Raw genomic sequence first — 19,885 nt, 5'->3', positions numbered from 1 at the left:
GAAGTAGATGGGCCACAGCAGCGAAAGACCACAACTGGGTGCCACTCCTGTCAGCTAAGAACAGGAAACTGAGGCTACAATTCACACAGGCTCACCAAAATTGGGTAATAGAAGATTGGGAAAATGTTGCCAGTTCTGATCTGATCATTTAGATGATAGGATCAGAATTTGGTGTAAACAACATGAATGCATGAATCCATCCTGCCTTTCATCAACAGTTCAGGCTGGTGGTGATGTAAGGGTGTGGGGGAGGTCTTCTTGGCACACTTTGGGCTCCTAGTACCAAATGAGTATCATCAACACCACAGTCCACCTCAGTGTTGATGCTGACCCTGTCCATCCCTTTATGAACACAGCGTATCCATCTTCTGATTACTGTTTCCAGCAGGATAATGTGTCATGCCGCAAAGCTCATATGATCTCAAACTGGTTTCTTGAACATGACCGCGAGTTCACTGTATACAAATGGCCTCAACAGTCACCAGCTGTCTGTCCAATAGAGCACTTTTGGGATGTGTGTATGCTGCTATCATGTCAATATGAACCAAAATCTCTGAAGAATGTATGCCACCGAGAATTAAGGTAGTTCTGAAGGTAAAAGGGGTCCAAACCAGTACTAGCAACCTGTATTTAATAAAGTGACCAGTGAGTGTATGTTCAGAATCCCATGGCAATCCATTCTGTAGTTTCTAAGAAGTTTTATTCTGGACTAAAGCAATACAGCAAATGAAAGGTATTATTGCTGTGCAGTAAGTTTGACTAAAAACTTGCCTCATCAAAATCTACAGCTTCTGATTTTTATTTGCCAAGATCCTTATAAACACTCTTTAAACCAGAACACGGCACGATCATTTAGTCTCTCCCTCTTCTCTCAACGTTCCCGATTAGAACCAGCAGCTGCTCTGACACACAATGGCCGATATGGGTGCATATCACTGGCATGCCCTCTGACCTTCAGCTAGAGCAGTATATATAGTTGGGGTAGATGAGCAGCAGGTCCCTGGCAGCCAAAATGAAGTCTCTGGTGTCTGTGTGCTGCTTGCTGTCTCTTCTGGCCGTGTCTGCTGCAGGTACGTTGGAGGATTGAAGCTGGGGTTTTGGTGAAATGTTTAAGATTTGTAGAACTGCTTGCTGGGTGCGTTCACAGAGTAATTCAAGCAGGCGTGATGTGTGAAATGGACATGCTGATCCAATGCAATTAGATGACTGTGTGTATATTTTGCCTGTGCCTTTAGTCATGCAGGTTTTTGCACATCTTGCTGAAAGTTGGAATGACAATGAACAATGACTGGACAGTTAAACCTATATATATATTTTAACAGTCTTTTATTTATTTAGTAACTAAATACTACTTGAGATTTCTGCCACGAAAATGTAATGGAGTCATTGCCAGCTGAATGCATCCTCAGGTTTGTGTCTTTAAAATATGCAGGAATATAACAAGAATTCTGGTTTTATCTTTTAGCCATGTCATAGCCATGAGTATGCAGAAACCCACATGGCAGGACAAGAAAGGTTATCTATACTATATGTTTCCGTGGTGCAACGCAGAATTTTTGGTTGTGCAAGTGGAAATGTCAGGGCTGAGGTGTGACTCCAGCTGATGGAAACCGTCCTGCCTACTGTTTATTCTCAGTGCCCTCCAGAGAAACACAGTGACAGCACTGAGAGACAGTTGGATGCACTCCAAAGAATCACATTCTCATCTGGACCCAAAGGAAACGCAGCAATTGCAATTGCAAATACAAATGATCTGTATTAACGGCACCAGGTGGTGCTCAAGTAAGGATTTAGGCATTTTACAGTTGATATTTTGCTTGCTCACCTTTCACATATGGCCATGACACATTCACTGGGACACATTTGTTGCTGAGGTTGTTTCCACAAGTTGAAGCGGCTATTAATTGATTTCTTTATTAAAGTCGAGACCAAGAATATTTTGGTCTGTCCTTGCACTGCTTCATTTTGTCCCCTTCAAGCTGCTGCAGTCAAGTGTCATGAAGTTGTCACCAGATACTGTGGTCACCAGTGACAGGAATTGATATGTATCTCTTTAAGGCTTTCGGGAATGCACACATATTTGCACTATATACATATTCACATACAATGACTTGCTCAGATATGTCAAGTCCCACATGAGTACAAATAGTCATTACTTCATTTAATATCTCAGTAAAGCTTTGCCGCTCCCACTTTACAAAGCTGCTAATCTGTCAGCACTGTCCAGTCAGGATGTTCCTTCTAAAACAGGCACGAGAAGCTCAGCACAGGGAATATAGGACCTGAGCACAGAAGCCCAACAGCTGGGCTGTTTAACATTACATAATGGAGTAGTATTAAAAGTTGAGGTGAATGGAAATAAACTGAAGTGGTGATAGAGCTGCTAACAGAAAGCACACCGCCTTTGGAGGGCTAAATGACTGTATTATATTAACTGTCTAAAAATTATGTTGAATATATTTAAGTGAACGCAGGGGTACATAAAGCCTTGTTAACTGCTGTTGCTCTATTGGCATATAAGATGACATTTACCAGTGGCAGCAGTCGAATAAATAAGAACAAAAGAAAAACAAGTGTTGGCCCAAAATTTCACAGTCTGTTCATCATGTATGTGAACACTTCTTTATCTTGATCTCAGTATTGATGGATTTATTGTTCTTTAAAAAGAGCCACGTGCAGTTGCAGGGACTGCGAGCAATAGTGCAGCAGAGATGCAGGCCTGCCTCATGACAATCACATGGAGGAGAAGAGCGTCACATTTCCTGAAAATAGAAGTGGAATTATCCCGCCTTCTTTTCACCCTCTGACTCATTGTGTCACTATTTCTGTCTCAAAGATGTACTATGCAGCACCCAGGCACCTGTCCCACTCTATCCCCACCTCACTGCTCTCTGCCCAGGCTCCACTGCTGCAGACGTGTGGTACTGGGATTGCTAGGCCATCAGAGAGCCATGTTGCATTTTGATTTTGATGGCTCTGCGCACTGTACTTGAAGCATTGATACTGCCAGGGCATATCTGCAATCAAGCTTTGTGAGGCTGCACCTAAACTAAATATGAATGTCATTATACTAATATACTAACATTAATAAAGATCATCAGCCGGTTTCCCAGTCATGGATTAAGCATGGTCCTAGACTAAAAGGAAAACGTCAATGAAGACCACAATAGGAAAAAGTATGGTAACACTTTCTTTTAAGGCCCGCCCTTAGGCCGTAACTATCCTGTAAGTAAATTTTAGTTATGTGGAATTACGCCGTAATTATTTTTAATTACACCGTAGTAAAAATAATTACGGCGGAATTAAAAATAATTGCGGCGGAATTAAAAAATAATTACGGCGGAATTAAAAATAATTCAGCCTTAGTAAAAATAATTACAGTGGAATTAAAAATAATTATGGCGGAATTAAAAATAATTATGGCGGAATTAAAAATAATTACGGCGGAATTAAAAAATAATTCAGCCTTAGTAAAAATAATTTCAGTGGAATTAAAAATAATTATGGCGGAATTAAAAATAACTACGGCGTAATTCCACATAACTAAAATTTACTTACAGGATAGTTACGGCCTAAGGGCGGGCCTTAAAAGAAAGCGTTACCAAAAGTATTTAGTCCAGGATTAGACATAATCCCTGTATGGGAAACTGGGCCAAAATGTTCAGTATATTCACTTTTAGCTTAGCATGTTAGCTTGCTAAGATTCAATTGGATTAAATTTTTTTTTATATAGTGTCAAATCACAGCAAACAGTTGCCTCAAGGCACTTTATATTGTAAGGTAAAGACCCTACAATAATTACAGAGAAAACCCAACAGCCCTAACTATAAGCTTTATCAAAAAGCAAAGTTTTAAGCCGAATCTTAAAAATAGAGAGGGTGTCTGTCTCCCAAATCCAAATTGGGAGCTGGTTCCACAGAAGAGGGTCCTGAAAGCTGAAGACTTGACCTCCTATTCTACTGTTAAGTATCCTAGGAACCACAAGCAAGCCAGCAGTCTGAGATTGAAGTGCTCTATTAGGGTGATATGGTACAGAGTCAGGCACTTCTGATCAGCACCAAATGAGCTTTATTTGTATATTACATGAATTTTGGTGCGGGATAGACTAAATACTATTATATGACCATATGATGACAGTAGATGAACAGAAAAGGGACAGTCAACATATTTCTATCCTTCTGTACAAAATTTCATGGCAATGCATCCATTAGCTGTTAAGATACAAAAGAGATGAACGGGCCATGGACTGTATTTGAAAGATGGTCTGAAAAAGGCCTTAAACCTGTATTATTACTAAAGGTCAACATGAGACAACTTCTCTGGTTGCAAAAAGAAATCTGATTACACAGAAAAAGCCCCTACTGCTCACAGGCACAAATGCATATAGATCAGTCTCCAAGGAAAAATGTGAATTCCCAGACCAGTTGGCAAATGGTTGCTAGAGGTTGCTGGCAGTCACTTGGTGAAGCTGGTTTCAAAGAGGTATCCAGTGCTGTACACAAAACCTCCTTGCTATTGCCTTGGTCTCTAACAGATTTCTCTGGCTGCCTGTAGTTTGTGTGGGAGATGTTGGCTCGTCTACAAACACTTGCAGAGTGGTAGTTAAACTGTGAAAAGTGTGATACTAACTGGAAACAGAGACCGCTCACCTTCAGAGTAAAAGTTGCACCTATTGAAATGTGTTGGCCACAGTACGACGGGACAACCATGAGGTGAACTTTCTCCATTTCCAGCGTGCACTTTTACTCATTCAAATTTTACAGTCACTCTGCTAGTTTGTACTTAGCAAGTGTTTGCAGACAAGTCAGCATCTTCCATGCAAACTACAGGGAATCTGCTAGAAACCAGAACTATCACAAGAAAGTCTTTTGTGCAGCACTCTCTTTGTGACTGGTTTCTGTACGCGTTTCTCTAGCAGATGATTGCAAACCAGTCTCTAGGCCTGTGTGACTGAGGCTTAAACATTTTTCTAACAGGTTTATGGTCTGAACTGATAAATTTAAGTCTTTTTTTTTTTTTTTTTTAAATGTCGTGATGTTCACTTTGTATATCACGATCCCATCTAGAGTAAAATAGATAGTAAACCAGTGTATCTTGTAGATCACAGCGACCCTGTATAGTGAGCTCATATTAGTGCCTGATCCAGCTCTTGATCATCAAGCCTGGTTTCAGAAACTCAAGATGGTGACAGCCAAAATGCTCTGATTGAGGCCTCAACACAGGACTTCACAAAACCATGGGTAACATTACAGTGGCTACGTCCATCTAACATGTACCGTGTACCAGCAGCAGTAGAACCTCATTACCATTCTTACAGCTATGTTGCTATTGTTATAAAAATCAGAAAAAACACTTATTTGGCTTTCCTCTTAATGATTTTTATATTGGCAGGCTGTGTCTCTGAAACCCCACTGAATTATTTTCACGCCTATTATGTCTCACATATTTTTTCCTTTCCCGCTGGCACATCATTTTCATGTTCCTAATTATGTTAGCTTTAATTTAATTTGGCCACTGCTGGCATCTAGCACAGCAGAAAATGATATCCCTGCTTGAGATGATCTTGAGACCTACAATTTGGAGAAAAGCCTGTACATGAAATTCAGGCACTATCATTGCAGTGGTTGTGAGTTTACATAGTACATGTGAATCTGTTTTATATAACATTTTATTTTATTTTTTTAAGAAATGACCTTGCTGTGAAATGTCACTTAACTCTGGAAACCCACATTCACTAACTAAATTCAGCTCCTGCTGCTGTTCATGTTGCAATACAGTCGCTGCTGTAACACCTTGTCTAGGACAGCATCCAAATCTCTCTCATGGCTTGATCAGAATCTCCAAACCAAACACCCTCCTCACTTTACCTCTCAATAATCCCCTTCTCTTTCATTCACTCAATTACTGACACCTATGGTGCACTAAATTCTAGCCAAGATGTGCTTTATGAGCCCCATTATACCCAAAATGGCAGAAGCTGGACAAGCAGGCCTTAACCTCCCCCAATAACAGCAAGGAAGCATCTTTGCAGCTGATCACTGTCCCTCTCATGCTAACCAAATTGCACTCAGGAAGCTTGATAAATACCACTTTATGCTTCAAATGGATTTGTTTATGGGATTTTCTGTCTACATTGTCACTGTGATCAGTGATGACTCAGGGAAATACAGGAAATCTGTTGTTTTCACTTCTATGAACTGACTGAGTTCCAGCCCACAGTGAATTGACCACTGGCTTTACTTGGCCAAAATCCAACACACTGTAGATTAAAGTCTAAATTCACCTTTATAGTTGGGACACAGTAAGGATGCTTTTGGAATTATAAACGTGATAAGCGAATGAAGCTTCTGAGAGTTGACAATCAGCATCATGAGAGTAAAAATTGGTGTGAGGTGTGTGATTTGGTGCCTTAAAACGGGGGAAAGAAAGCATCAGTCGAAGCCCAAAATCCAAATATATCTGACTAAGCAGGAGCTAATTTTGGTTTCAGAACTATGGTAGCTTCCAGGTTTTACGCTGTTACTTTCACATCCACCTTTAAAACAAAAAGTAGCTGATAGCCATACTACTCTTTGTCCACAGAGACTCCATGGAAAGCCATTTGTTCTTGTAACGCCATTGATACTGACTGATTCAGCATCTGTATTCTCTTTGCTGAACTAATCTTAGATGTGGATGCTGATTCAGAGGTTTGGAACTAGCCAGTCTTGATACAGCAAAACAAAGAAAACCATCAAAGATGATTCATGTGTTGCAGATTTTATGCTATTCCTGTAGAGTTTTTCCTAAGAAGGATTTGACTTGTCAAAGCAGAAACAGTACAAGTGAAACCAATTTTGGTGATGATTTAGTTCCCAGAAAGCCAGTGAGCAAGCATGCACAATAGCAGACCCCTTTTTAATGCTATCCACAACTGCATTGTTCTTCTAATGCGACATTTTCGGCATTTAATTAGCTCTGCCTAACGTGAGTGGATGCATAATTAGCCAGAGTAAATCAGAAGTTGTGTTGATGTAATTTATTGTTATACTCCATTTAATTATAAATATTATAATTTATTATAAATCATTCACTTATTCAATGAGAATTATGTAAGTTATATTAATGTTATCAGCCAAAAAGTCATGATACAAGAAATAAATTTTATTCTGTAGGGTAATAAATGTTAAAAAAAATGAGAAATGAGGCTCCAGATTGAGAGTCTAATTAAAAAAAGTTTAATAAGCACATAAATGGACTGGTTCTTATGTAGCACTTTTCTACTCAAAGCAATTTATACAACATGCCTCATTCATATGCATTCATACAAGCACTTTTTTTTCCTACACCTAATATCTTATGTTCACACACAGATGAATGCATCAGAGAGCAACTTGCGGTTCAGTATTTGCCCAAGGATATTTGCAGACTGGAGCAGCCAAGGATCAAACCACCAATCTTTCAATTATTGGTGGCCTGCTCTACCTCCTTAGCTACAGCCACCCCACATCACACAACAATTCCTGTACTGTATTAGGTGCAATAATGGTCAGCTATCTTTCAGACGTTTTCTGCCTAGCAGATAAAATATACAGTTTCTTGTGGATTTTTGATGTACTCAATCCAAATATGACAAATGAAACAGTAGTCTGGCTACCATTTCCATGATATATAATTTTTTTACATTTCAAACCCATCTACATTGTTTAGATAGTTGAGTTTTAAGCTTACCCACCAAACATGTCCCCTTGGGGCCTGGGAAATGGGCAGAACTGCAACACCCACCATGGGTCCCAGTATCAGCGTGAAATGTAGGGTGCATCTAGGCGCCGCACTGTGGGGCACAGTAGTTTTGTTTCCCTATATGGTGTTTCCTTATTAGAAATTCTATGCCAGCAAATTATGCCCATGTGGGCCAACAGTGGGTAAGGGTGAACTGTGGGACTGTGTGGGCAAAGCAAACCCACATTTATCTCACATGCCCCCCAAGTGGGTGTCCCCACAGCAGTTTCTCCATTTGGGGCCCCTGTATGGGTTTTCTGTATGCAAGCCCACTATGGATCACACACAGAAAACCATTGTGGGAACCCACAAGGGCAGCACTACTATGGCCCCCACATGGGTTTTCTGTAAGCAAGCCCACTACAACCTCACAGATCGCTCACAGGTACCCACTCTGGGCCTGCACAGGCATGTTTGCTGGGTATGTCTCCTTGTTTGTTTATGGTCACTTTATATGATAATATTTCTTCACTATGTAACTATTTAAAAATCACATTAAGACCTATTTAGAGAAGGGTTAATATGAAACAATATATTAGAAGGTGTAGGAGGCTTGTATTATTCCCTTCCCAATTTATTTAGAGCCCCATCTGCCAGGCCAGGTCAAGATGTTGTGTTTAGGTGGAATGTTGAAACACGGAGAAATGTCGCTTTCACTAGTTACTTATTTTTATTTATTTATTTACACATAGATGTGCTGCTTGTTTGCTTTAAAAAAAAATTAATTTGCAGCAGGTTAAATCCAAAGTCAGAGTAAAGGTCAAAATGTCAACTTGAGATAATATCATCCATCCATCCAATTTCTTCTCTTGAGATAATATAAGATTTTAAATTTGACAATTGCATTTCATACTTGAGTTTATACGAGCCGAATTATATCAAAATTGAATGAAAAGTGACCATCTGAGAAAGAGCACCTACGCCCACTTGAGCCATTTTTGCCAAAATTCAGGGGTCAAAAAGTATTTTGGTGTTTTCTGGTTTTGATAAGAACTTGTGGTATTTGAAGTGACCCTGCAAGATATCTTGAAAACAAGACCCAAAGCATAGTTTTCAGTTTTACTGACCCAAAATCATTAGAATTTTAACACGTTTGTTGGAAGCATTTTGGCTGCAGACCAGTGTAATAAAATTATGACAAATTACTTATCAGTGTAGGACAATCTAATGCCCATAACAGCTGCCTGTGGTTATTAGCCTTCAATTACACTAACCCCATCTTGTAACATGAACTGTAGACATCTATTTAACTCTCTCACATCGCACTTTGTACCACTGTGCATTCCTCCTCACAGGCAGTTAAAATTAAACAGAGGTCATGGCCTTGTACTCTTTGGTCACCGTGGTAGTGAAGTTTATCTACTGCACATGTATGTACTGTAGCAGAGCGGGAGAACCCTGTTTATAGATATGATTGTTTAGAAGCCACAGTAACTGTAACCAGCTGTATGATGCTGAACAGTGCTGATTTCTGTTTACCTGAATGGGTGCAAGCCACTTTGTTTGTTAATGTCATATTGACCTGTGAGAAACAATAAAACCATCTTTGGCTTTGCTCTTAAGAAAACATTATTTTGTGGAGAAAGGAAATGTACAGAATAAGGATTAAACAGCATTTAAAGGCCTTAAATGTTTCTTAGTCTCTTCTACAGTGGCAAATATTTCTTATTTATCTCATACTGGGCCTTGGTGCAGCCCCTCAGGTCATCCTTGGTCTGAAACAAGTTTTTTTAACCCCTTTGCTACCGCTTTCTTCTCTTGGCTCCCCCTCCTAAATAGAGGGTTTGAATAGCATACATTACAGTTCTACATTCAGTGCTAATTAAGTGATATTACTAGATAAATTTTTCTTTGTTAATGAAAAGAGATAAAATTTGTTTGAAATTCCGAAAGTATGGGAAGTTATTATTCATTCACCCTTTCAGTGTGTGTGTGTGTGTGTGTGTGTGTGTGTGTGTGTGTGTGTGTGTGTGTGTGTTTAGGCCAGAGATTTCATGTTAATTAAACCACCACAACAGTAATCAGTTTGTACCCTGACATAAATTCATTTCTGTTTGGGGTTCTCTATCACTGGCCACTGTTTGTAGCCTTAAATAGTCCATTCCTCAGTACCACCATTCAAGGACCTGAAATCTGAGTCTGAAATCCAGGAGGTGATGAACATGTGATCTGCTCTGTTCAAGCATAGTGCAGGTCAAATGCTGATGTAGCAAACAAAGGTGACTTGTCTGTAGATGTCTACTTGAAGTAAATTGCCTAAGAGTGATCTTTATCTCTGAAATGTGGCATTTCATTGCATCTGTTTAATATTTTGGTGACTTTTAGCTTTACCCACCACCGGAGCAAAGAATCTCCAGTTGAACATTAGCATGCAGAGTCTGAGACTACCTTGACTTCAGAAACAATCACTGTTTCTTAAAAAATTGATAATGATAACTGGTCCATGTTCCTACCAGAGATCCATTTCACAGGTTTGTGCCATGACATAAAATTGAGAAAGAGAAGAGTCAAATTATATGAATAAGCTAAAAATATTTTGTGAAATCATATTTCTCTTTTCTTTCACCCTCTTGTTAAATCTCCAGATCTGCCAGACTCCCCTGTCCAAGATGAGGAGCCTCTAATGCGTCTGCAGCTCCAGCAGCCAGATGGAGATCTCTTTTCCTGTGGGTGTGACGCAGCAGAAGAGCATGCCAGCCAGAGCTCCTCAAACGACACCCCTGCCCCAGAGAGGGCCGTGTGCCAGCCCTGCAAGCCCCCATCAACTTTAGATACTGAAAAAGACCCATCCTCCTCAAAGCCTGAAGAGGAAGAGGAAGCACCTGAAGATGATTCTTCTGCTGAGGCGGTAGCAAGTGAAGAAGAGCGGGAAGAGGTGGTAAAAGAGGAAGAAGTGACATCAGAAGAAAAGGCTGAGGAGACAGGTGATGATCAAGCTATTCCTGAAGAAGAGGAGGAAACTTCAGCTGTGGCTGAGGAAGGTGAAGAAGAAGCCAAAAATGAAATATCCCAGAAAGATGAAGAAGTGATCAAACACAAGGATGCTGATGCAGAAAAAGCAGTTAAAGACATTATTGTGGAATCAGAAGATGAAGATCCACAGGAAAAAACAGAGGCAGCGTCTGAGGGAAATAGAGCTGTGGAAACTGTCCTGCAAGAGGATACAGATGCTGAGGATGCAGCTGAGGAGGAGGAGGTCAAAATGGACAAATCAGAATCAAAAGAAGAACCAGCGGTGCTTACTGAAACCGATGCTGAACCTGAAGAAACAGAACTGACAGAAGAACCAAAATCAGTATCAGACGCTCTGCCAGAAGGTACTTCAGAGACTGAACCTGAACCAGAGGCTGGAGTGATTTTAGACAAACATCCAGAGCCAGGAGTCACTCAACAGGCGCAGCCAGAAGCTGTTATGGAGGAGGTCACACCACAATCTGTTGAGGAAGTATCAGTGGAGGATGTAACAGAGGAAATTACAGTAGAGGCAGTGGAGGAGGTGACTTCAGTGGAGCCTGGACAGTCTCGATCCAAAGGTACAAAAACATAATGCCACTCAGATTTGTATGTCTAATGTATATGTTTAACTTTTATATAAAGACTATTTATGTTCCTTTCATGTGGAACTGGAGCAGAGTGAAGTGTCTTTTTGAAATCTTTTTGCTGAAACCAGAGCTAAATGTCTTGTCTTCATTCTAAGCTACAAGTAGACTGAGGGATCCTGTTACAGTGAATCTGTCCCCTTCCAGCTGGTGCTTCTGTAATTAAGGAAGCATGTCATTATCTGATATCCGGGTGTTGACACCTTCTATAAAAGCGGATGGCAAAGTCCTAAAGAGATTCCAATCTTTTACTCTGATCCCACTTCATTAATTTGTTCATTCATCATGCCTGATGGGGCATGTGCTGTCTTTTTTTTTTTTTTTTATGAGGGCAAAAAACTGCTTCTTTGCCTTCCTTTAAATAATTAGACATGAACCCTGACAAAACTTTCATATTTGCAGACTAAATATAAAGGTGTGGCCAGTTGGTAGGGAAAACTGAACCCAATGCAAACAAAAACATGTAATTTCTACACTTTGTTTGCAAATGTGGTGCAAATTATATGTAGTGATTTAGTTAGTGAGCCTTTCAGACCTTAAACTGTATGTAGAAGATGACTATAACTACAATGGTATCAGTCATTGGTTTGTGGAGTAATTCTTTGAGTAATTCAGTACCAAAAATGACCATAGGGTGGAGTGATAAGTTGTGAAGAGTGAGTAGAGGTTTCTCATGTGACATCGTTACACAATGGTTGAGAGTTGTCTTCCATATTGGAAGTCATACAATCACCAGTTGTTAGTGGCTGCGGGAGGTTGCTGGCTGTCGCTAGATGAAATCAGTCACAAAGAAGATGCTGCACCAAAAACATCCTTGTGATTGCTTTGGTCGCCAACCCATAGTGACCAAAGATGCCATCTTGTCTGCAAAAACTCACTAACTACTAGTTGAGCTGTAGTAAAACTTTAAAAAGTCAGACTGGAAACAAGAATGTTAACCTTCAAAGTAAAAGTTGCACTACAGCCAACACATTCCAAAAGCTGTAACTTTTATTTTGAAGGCAACTTGTTTCTGTTTCCAGTTTGTGTCACACTTTTCAGTTTCACTGTTGCTCAGATTAGTTGGTGAGTGCTTGCAGACAAGTTGGCATCTTCCATGCAAACTATGGGCAACAGTGGCAATCTGCTAGTGGTTTACACGAACCCATCAGGATATACACATTTTTCCCTCATGACCAGTGGCTGCCTGATGATCATGAACCAACTAGTTGCACAGCTAACCTGCTCAGATAATTACATTAAAAATGCATTAAAACATTCTGGCTTCAACCAAAAGAATTCACCTGTCAGTCAAAGCTGCCAGTTGCACCAGTGGGCTTTTTTAGTTTGCTGGGTAGAATAGCAGACCCACATTCTGAGAGGGTAATACAGAGGGTTTGGGTTTGAATCCACACTGAGGCACGTGTTCCCCAGGTCTTTCGCCCAGCTTTCCTGTCTTCTCTCCACTGTCCTATTGCAATAAAAGCCCAAAAACATATTTTAAGAAATAGATGAGAAAAAATAAATAAATCATCCCCCTTACATTTGTTATGAAGGGGTAAATTGTCTAAAATGCTATAACATTTTTAAACATTTGTAAATGTGTTACTTTCATTGCTGAAGTTGGCCTTTTTTTAACTTTGGCTCAGTTTTGGAGTCAGACTCAAGGAGCCACTCAAGGAACTGCCATTTTTGGCACTCACACTGTGGCTTCATTTTTCAGCCTTGAAGGTTGTCTCTGGGTACAGACATCAGTGTGACATGCCTACTGATTTTCTCATCTAGCTTTTGGCAAGAAATAAATAAAAAACATATATGCCAAAATGTCAAATTAGTCCCCTAATTTGGAAGAGCCCTTCTCTGGAACATTTAGTGCTTACCCGTTGAAAATGTTTGGTGGTGCGCACAGACAAGAATCCATCAATAAATTACTTAAACATATCACTAAAAAACAACCCAAGCTTGAGGGGATCCAAGGATTTTTCAGAAACATGGCAATATGCAATTTGCTTATTAGGTGGCTTATTAGTATAAAAAGCTGCGACAAATTTAGTAAAGCTATCATGTTCACTGTATAAACCTTATATAAAGTGTACCTTATGATGAAAATTCTCTTTGGAAATGTGATATTTGTGTCACTGGGCATTTTACTGAGATTTGTCATGAAATGACAGCAAAGCTCTATCTTCTTCGCCTTCTCTCGTTCCTTCGTGCACACGCAAAATCCCCAGAATATGACACTATGCATAGCTAAGGAATTAGCAACAACCTCTGGTACAGAAATAGACAGACTAGAGAAGCAGTGGAAAGGAATAGACGGGTAGATGGACAGCATGATATAACATTTATTTTGCAGCCATGTCCGCAGTTCTTTGTTGTGTGTGTGTGGTCAACAGCTGTAATAGATAAGAATATAGCGTTCGTTTCACAGATAAAATGGAATTACTTACTCTCACTGTGTGCCTGTTTTTTCATGTTAATTGTTAGTAATTCCCTGCAGCCACAGGTAACAGGTGATAGTATGTGTTGACCTAAACAGTTGGCTTACAGTTGGTTCTTCCACTTAAAATTCACAGAAGGGGAGGCATTAAGCGCGGCGCTCAGGAACCCTTCCCACATTGAGGACACGCTGCGACTATCGTCTGCTGAACCCTCAGCAGAGTTCTCAGGTGAGGCACAAACAACGCAGTTAAGAATTCTCCTCTTTAAAAGTCCCGTAAACTCCTCAGTCAAAAACTGGTTCTTCATTAACCGCATTGCTGTGCTGCACACTGTTTCAAATATCTTTCAGTCCTTTGCTGCAGAAATAATCCCTGAAGTCATGTACTGAAAAAATGCAGGAGAATGTTTACAGCTACTTTGTCAGTGGAAAAGAAAAACAGATGCTTTTGCACACAAATGAAAGGAAGTTTGAAACAGTTTTGGGGGGTTTTCTGCCAAAACTATTCAGAAAATTGCTTCCCGATGTCTGGGTCCTGGGGCCTTTATGTGAGCATGTGGGTACTGTATGAAAGTGCGTGTGTGTGTGTGTGTGTGTGTGTGCACACACGCGTGTGCGTATGTGTGTGTGCAGACGTCTCTTAAGGGAAGGTGATTAATCAGTGCAAATGCCTAACTCTGTCCCCAGCATAAAAAGCACCTCTGTTCTGTTGAACTAGATTGTTTCATTTCAGCGAAGCCAAAGAGCTGCGGCAAAGCCAATGCCTTAATCACCTCAGATCCATTCAGCAAACTTTAAGAAGCCCATTCATCACGTACAGCAGAAGCCATTGGTGTCATCAGTAATGGTTGCAAGAACATTTGTAATCCGCTTGTTCATAATGCTTTTTTGCCATTACATCACAATCCTTGCAGTCAAGTTTCTCTTTGCTTCATTCACTCCAGGTGCCGTGAAGACCCTGTTGAACATCTACCACAAGGCCATCAAGCCAGTAGAACAGGCCTTCAAGTACAATGAGCTCAGACAGCATGAAGTCACAGGTGATTCAGCTTCCTGTGGAGTTTAACTGCATGTACCAAGGCACTAGCAGTTTGTCTGTACAGGCACAAACAGGTTTTACAGCCCCACATTAGCATCTTGGGAAGAAACTGTTTGTCATGATCTGTTTACAGCTATTTTTAACTTCAGCTGCAGTTTCTTATGTTATAAAATGCACTCTTAATTACAGCATGTTAGAAATCAGAATTTCAAATGCTTCCCTATGACAGACATCATTTTGTTGTGAGTGTGAGTCAGACACCACAGCTCTGGCAGCTGCTCAAAAAAAACACAGAAACACGCACACACGACCTGTGTGTGTTAATACTGCAGATGCAGCTTCAACAAATTCCTTTTCCAGCCATTTACTATGGTGTATAAAACCACAGCAGCACACCCTACCAACATTCCTTTATCAGTTCACATGTACACAGGACCTGGTTTAATGAAATGGCGCAACACAGAAACATTGAAGTACAAATAAAGTCATAATTAAAAATGAACATGGAGCCAAAGACATGACAATATTCAAACCAGGCACACAGAGAAGCACAATAAGGACTCTGTCTGCTGAAATTTAAAGGGAACATTGTGTGGGCCAGGCGCCCTGCTACTTTGTTCCATAGCACTTCAGGGCATGGAGGATTATTTATGCTAAGGAGCAGGATCAAGGCTTCACACTGTGCTATGTGATTCTGGGACACCTTGCGGTGCAGAATGGAAGCACATGATTGCAATTTATTCAAAGGTAGCTTCTTCTTTTTTCTTTTTTTTTTTTAAAGTCAGTGTATATATATCACAAAATGCATCTTTAAAGTATTTTTTTATTAAGAGATTCTATACTTTGTTTATATTCTGGTATGGGGTCTGAGGGGAGCATGAATGTGCTTTGAATTCAATTTCTCCATTCATTTTGGTATTTCCTTGCTCCAAGTAGAGGTTTTAAATTAAAGCCAATGACACCACAAGAAAATAATCAGAAGGGTTTACCAAAACTTTAAGTGGTCACCTTTTAAACTTTCTGGCATTCTTGAAAGTCTTTGTTGACCTGTGTTGCTCTGAATTAGAGTGTCAGGGGTGCAGACACAGTGCATACTGACAAACCAAACAACCAGTGTGTGGTGTGGCGACACGAGCAGGAATTATGGCTGCAGCTGCGCATCGGCTCTTCAAAAAACAAAACAAACAAACATAATAATCCAGTGAACAAAATGCACGAGGACTGTCTTGAGTCTTGTGTTCAACAATAGTACAGTTGGATTTTTTTATAAAGGGGGATTAATATATTTGATGACTTTTTTTGTTTATAGCAGTTTGTTATGTTGGTTCCCTTTCTCTTCATCCTTCTTTTTCTATGTCTGACTCTCACACACTCAGATGGTGAGGTCACATCCAAGCCCATGGTCTTGTTTCTGGGACCCTGGAGTGTTGGCAAGTCCTCAATGATCAACTATCTGCTGGGTCTTCATGGCACCCCCCAAGAACTCTACACAGGTTCACACAGATAAAACACGATTATTAGTTTGTCAGTGACAGCATCAATTCTGACTTGCAGCTATCATGCAACAATGTGAATAACCAGAAAAGCAATGTACAATAATAATAATAATAATAGCTTGATGGATGCTTAAACATTAGATAAGCATTTCTTCTTTATACTAAAAGTACAAATTGGAGTTATTGCATTGATTTAGCAGTAAAACATCCACAATTAAGTCATTATTACAAGCATTTTTTAAGCATTACCATATACTAATGCACAACATTCCTTTTTCATCCCTCCATCAGGTGCTGAACCCACTACCTCCGAGTACACTGTCATAATGCATGGTGAGAAGTTTCGGACCATAGAGGGCATCGTCATGGCGGCAGACAGCTCACGGTCTTTCTCGCCTCTGGAGAAGTTCGGCCAGAGCTTTCTGGAGAAACTGGTTGGTATTGAGATGCCTCACAAGCTGCTGGAAAGGCTCACGATTGTCGACACACCAGGCATCATTGAAAACCGAAAGCAGCAGGAGAGAGGTGACAGTTGCATGTTTTCTATCAAAGCAGCAGATGATGAGATATTAATTGTGTTTGTTCCGCTGTTGTGATTAACAGAGTTCCGATTATACATGTAAAATGTAATGGCAGGGTGTTATTGGCAGGGTGACCCGTTACAATTCAACACTAGTTTATACAGAGAGTTTTGAAGGTGGAAAATCGATCAGTCAATTGCAAATAAATAGACTTCATGTGCCACTATGAGATATCTACACACACTAATACACAAATAGGTTAGTAGTTTAATAATCCTGTATGTTTTGCAGGTCATTTGTTTTTCTTTATAATGAGTTTTTAAAAAATAACCTTCTACAGAAACCAAAGAATAGTTAATAATAAAAAGCATGCTGATTGTTTAGCTTATCAGGCTGAAATGAAAGATTCTCCTGAAGTTTTGTGACCCTAAATCACATCATAAAAATTGTCCTCTTCTTCCTTCAGGGTACCCATACAATGAGGTGTGCCAGTGGTTCATTGATCGGGCTGATCTCATTTTCCTAGTCTTTGATCCCACTAAACTGGATGTGGGTGGTGAGCTGGAGATGCTCTTTCGGCAGATGAAGGGCCGCGAATCACAGATTCGCCTTATTCTCAACAAGGCTGACAGCCTCTCAACCCAGGACCTGATGAGGGTCTACGGAGCCCTGTTCTGGAGCATGGCACCATTGATCAATGTCACTGAACCCCCTCGTGTATACGTCAGCTCCTTCTGGCCTCAAGCCTATGCTCCCGACACCAGCCAAGACTTGTTCATGAAGGAGGAGATCTCTCTGTTAGAGGATCTCAACCAGGTGCAACTTCTTCACTAGTTTTTGTTGACAATATTGTAAGATCAGCAGGCAGAAACTGGAGTTAGCCTACAGGTGGATGCTGGGGTAGAAGTGGGGCGCTTGAAACACTGAAAGCACTGAAAGTGAAGTAGTGGATTTAAGTTGGGCAGTGGTGCTTAAGTTAAGCACCACTGGGTATAAATATTACAGCCTCCTTAATTGTATCATTGCAGTCAAAACACAGTTTCTCTCTAGATTTCTAGAATTCAGTGTTTCGGTTTGGTCCTTTTATCAGTTTAGCATCACGCTCTCATTCTCGCTCTGTCTCATTTCTCTTTCTTCTCCCTTGCAGGTGATTGAGAATCAGATGGAGAACAAGATTGCATTCATCCGGCAGCACGCCATCCGTGTGCGAATCCATGCTCTGTTAGTGGATCGCTACCTCCAGACCTACTATGATAAGCTGGGCTGGTTTGGTGACCCCTATGAGGTGTTCCAAGACATTGTCAATGACCCTGACAAGTATTACATCTTCAAGTCCATCCTGGCTAAGACCAATGTCAGCAAGTTCGACCTGCCTGACAAGGAGGCCTACCAGGACTTCTTTGGGGTCAACCCGATTTCCAGCTTCAAGCAGCTCTCCTATCATTGCAGTTGGACTGGCGGCTGCCTGCTGGAGAAGATAGAGAAAGCCATCTCATATGAGCTCCCAGCTTTGCTCAGCAGAGTTAGCAAGAGCACAGATGTACCTGCCCCTGCGAAAGCTGCAACAACACCGCCACCCCCCCTCCCTGGTACCTGCGAGAGTCCTGGATGCGAGGAGAAACCTAAAAACCACTGGAGGAGGCAGTGAGATGGAGGAGAAAGGTGCAAGAGGAGGCAGATGGCAGCAGCAGCCAGAGGGTTTCCTGAAATTATCCCCACTGATATGGTTTCAGGGCTGGCTATGGGAAGACTGAGAAATGAGAGAGAATGACAGAAAGAGGATAGGAAACTGGAGGAACTGGAAGACCCAAATCAGAGAGTACTTAAGAATTAGTGCTTGTTTGTATCTTTATGATGTACCAAACACAGAATATTTAACCACATGGTTTTCATTTATGTAATCGTTCAGTAATAACATCTCTTGGGTATGCATTTAATACCTAAAGGAAACAAGAATTGCAACATTTTTGCACATACTTTTTGACTATAGTTTGAAGTATAAGTAAAAATAAGTATGTCCACCTTTCTATCTGAAGTCACTGCTGTCTGCAAGATGTGCCAACCGCTTCCATCATGACAGGTTTGTATAATCTCACAAGATATTTGAATGAAATCTGGGAGACATTTAATCTCACAGCTTTCAAATCTGTACATTATTTATTCGCTGGCAGTGACTGTACTTTTGTGTGCAATGTCTGAAGATTCAGTGAGATCTGCTGTGCTGTGTTTTTCTAGTCTCAACTCACCTAGCCACCAGATTAATGTCCTAAAACCAGAATAGGTTTTTATTAGTACAGTATAAAAGAGAATGGTGCTCCTGCTGTGCTTTTAAATGTCCTCGAAACACAATTAGTTGTAATTCCACTACCCTACTGTATACTGTACTTTGTACTGTAGTATACAATGTTCAATATAGAAATATAGAATATTTTTATTTGAACATTTCTGGTGCATTGAAACTGGACTGACTGAATACAACATTGTGTCATTCTCAAAACTGAATTTTCTGTTTATGAAAGCTTTTATTCAATGCAACAAAAGAAAAATAAATGTGGCCATTTCAGCCATCTGAACTGTTACTAGTTTTACCTCAACAACGGCTGCAGACCACATGGGCATTTCCTTTAAACTGTAATCTTCTTTTCATTCTTTTAGGCCTGTTTCTAATTGTCATTGTTTTGTGTGATTTCTTTTCAGTAAACACAGAAAAATCAGGAATCTTGCCTGTTTCCTTTGTGAGGCTTCAAAGACATTACGGATTAAATCGCTCCCACTGACACAATGTATAATTCATATTGTTTGGTTGTTTAGCTGCAAAATTTAGAGAGCTTTGGGAATACACAAGGTAAAAGCATCAGTTCTCACAACCCGCTGTTTTGGACTGGACATAATGCAATTCCAGAGGTTAAAAAAAAAAAAAAAGAGCAGTCTCATTTATTCATATATAAGAGCGCTGTATGGATCTGAATCATAGCTGAAGGTGTAACAGCTGAGTGAGCTCACATCAGCCCAACTGACAGCAAAATGTAAACGCTGTGCTTATTTTTAAG

The 19,885-nt window shown here is 40.3% G+C and overlaps 1 protein-coding gene across 1 annotated transcript; it reads left to right on the top strand.

The window, feature by feature from the left end:
- The first annotated feature begins 985 nt into the window (after positions 1-985).
- Positions 986-19,553, top strand: LOC115784900 (sarcalumenin). The gene is made up of 8 exons (XM_030736305.1): positions 986-1,070; positions 10,347-11,294; positions 13,916-14,008; positions 14,724-14,819; positions 16,195-16,311; positions 16,606-16,839; positions 17,302-17,651; positions 17,983-19,553. The coding sequence occupies exons 1-8, from the start codon at positions 986-988 to the stop codon at positions 18,481-18,483; spliced, it is 2,424 nt and encodes an 807-aa protein (XP_030592165.1). The 3' UTR covers positions 18,484-19,553.
- Positions 19,554-19,885: the final 332 nt, after the last annotated feature.

This window comes from Archocentrus centrarchus, chromosome 1 (assembly GCF_007364275.1).
Source record: "Archocentrus centrarchus isolate MPI-CPG fArcCen1 chromosome 1, fArcCen1, whole genome shotgun sequence".
NCBI classification, from domain to species: Eukaryota; Metazoa; Chordata; class Actinopteri; order Cichliformes; family Cichlidae; genus Archocentrus; species Archocentrus centrarchus.
The sequence above is the reverse complement of the archived record's forward strand: the minus strand, read 5'-3'. Positions and strand labels throughout refer to the sequence as shown.

What these genes read in the sequence shown, in the direction of transcription:
- LOC115784900 (XM_030736305.1), top strand. Translation starts at nt 986, where the DNA reads ATGAGCAGCAGGTCCCTGGCAGCCAAAATGAAGTCTCTGGTGTCTGTG. An exon ending in TGGACAGTCTCGATCCAAAG is followed by an intron (nt 11,295 to 13,915) that starts GTACAAAAACAT and finishes TAAAATTCACAG; the next exon opens with AAGGGGAGGCATTAAGCGCG. An exon ending in CAGACAGCATGAAGTCACAG is followed by an intron (nt 14,820 to 16,194) that starts GTGATTCAGCTT and finishes TCACACACTCAG; the next exon opens with ATGGTGAGGTCACATCCAAG.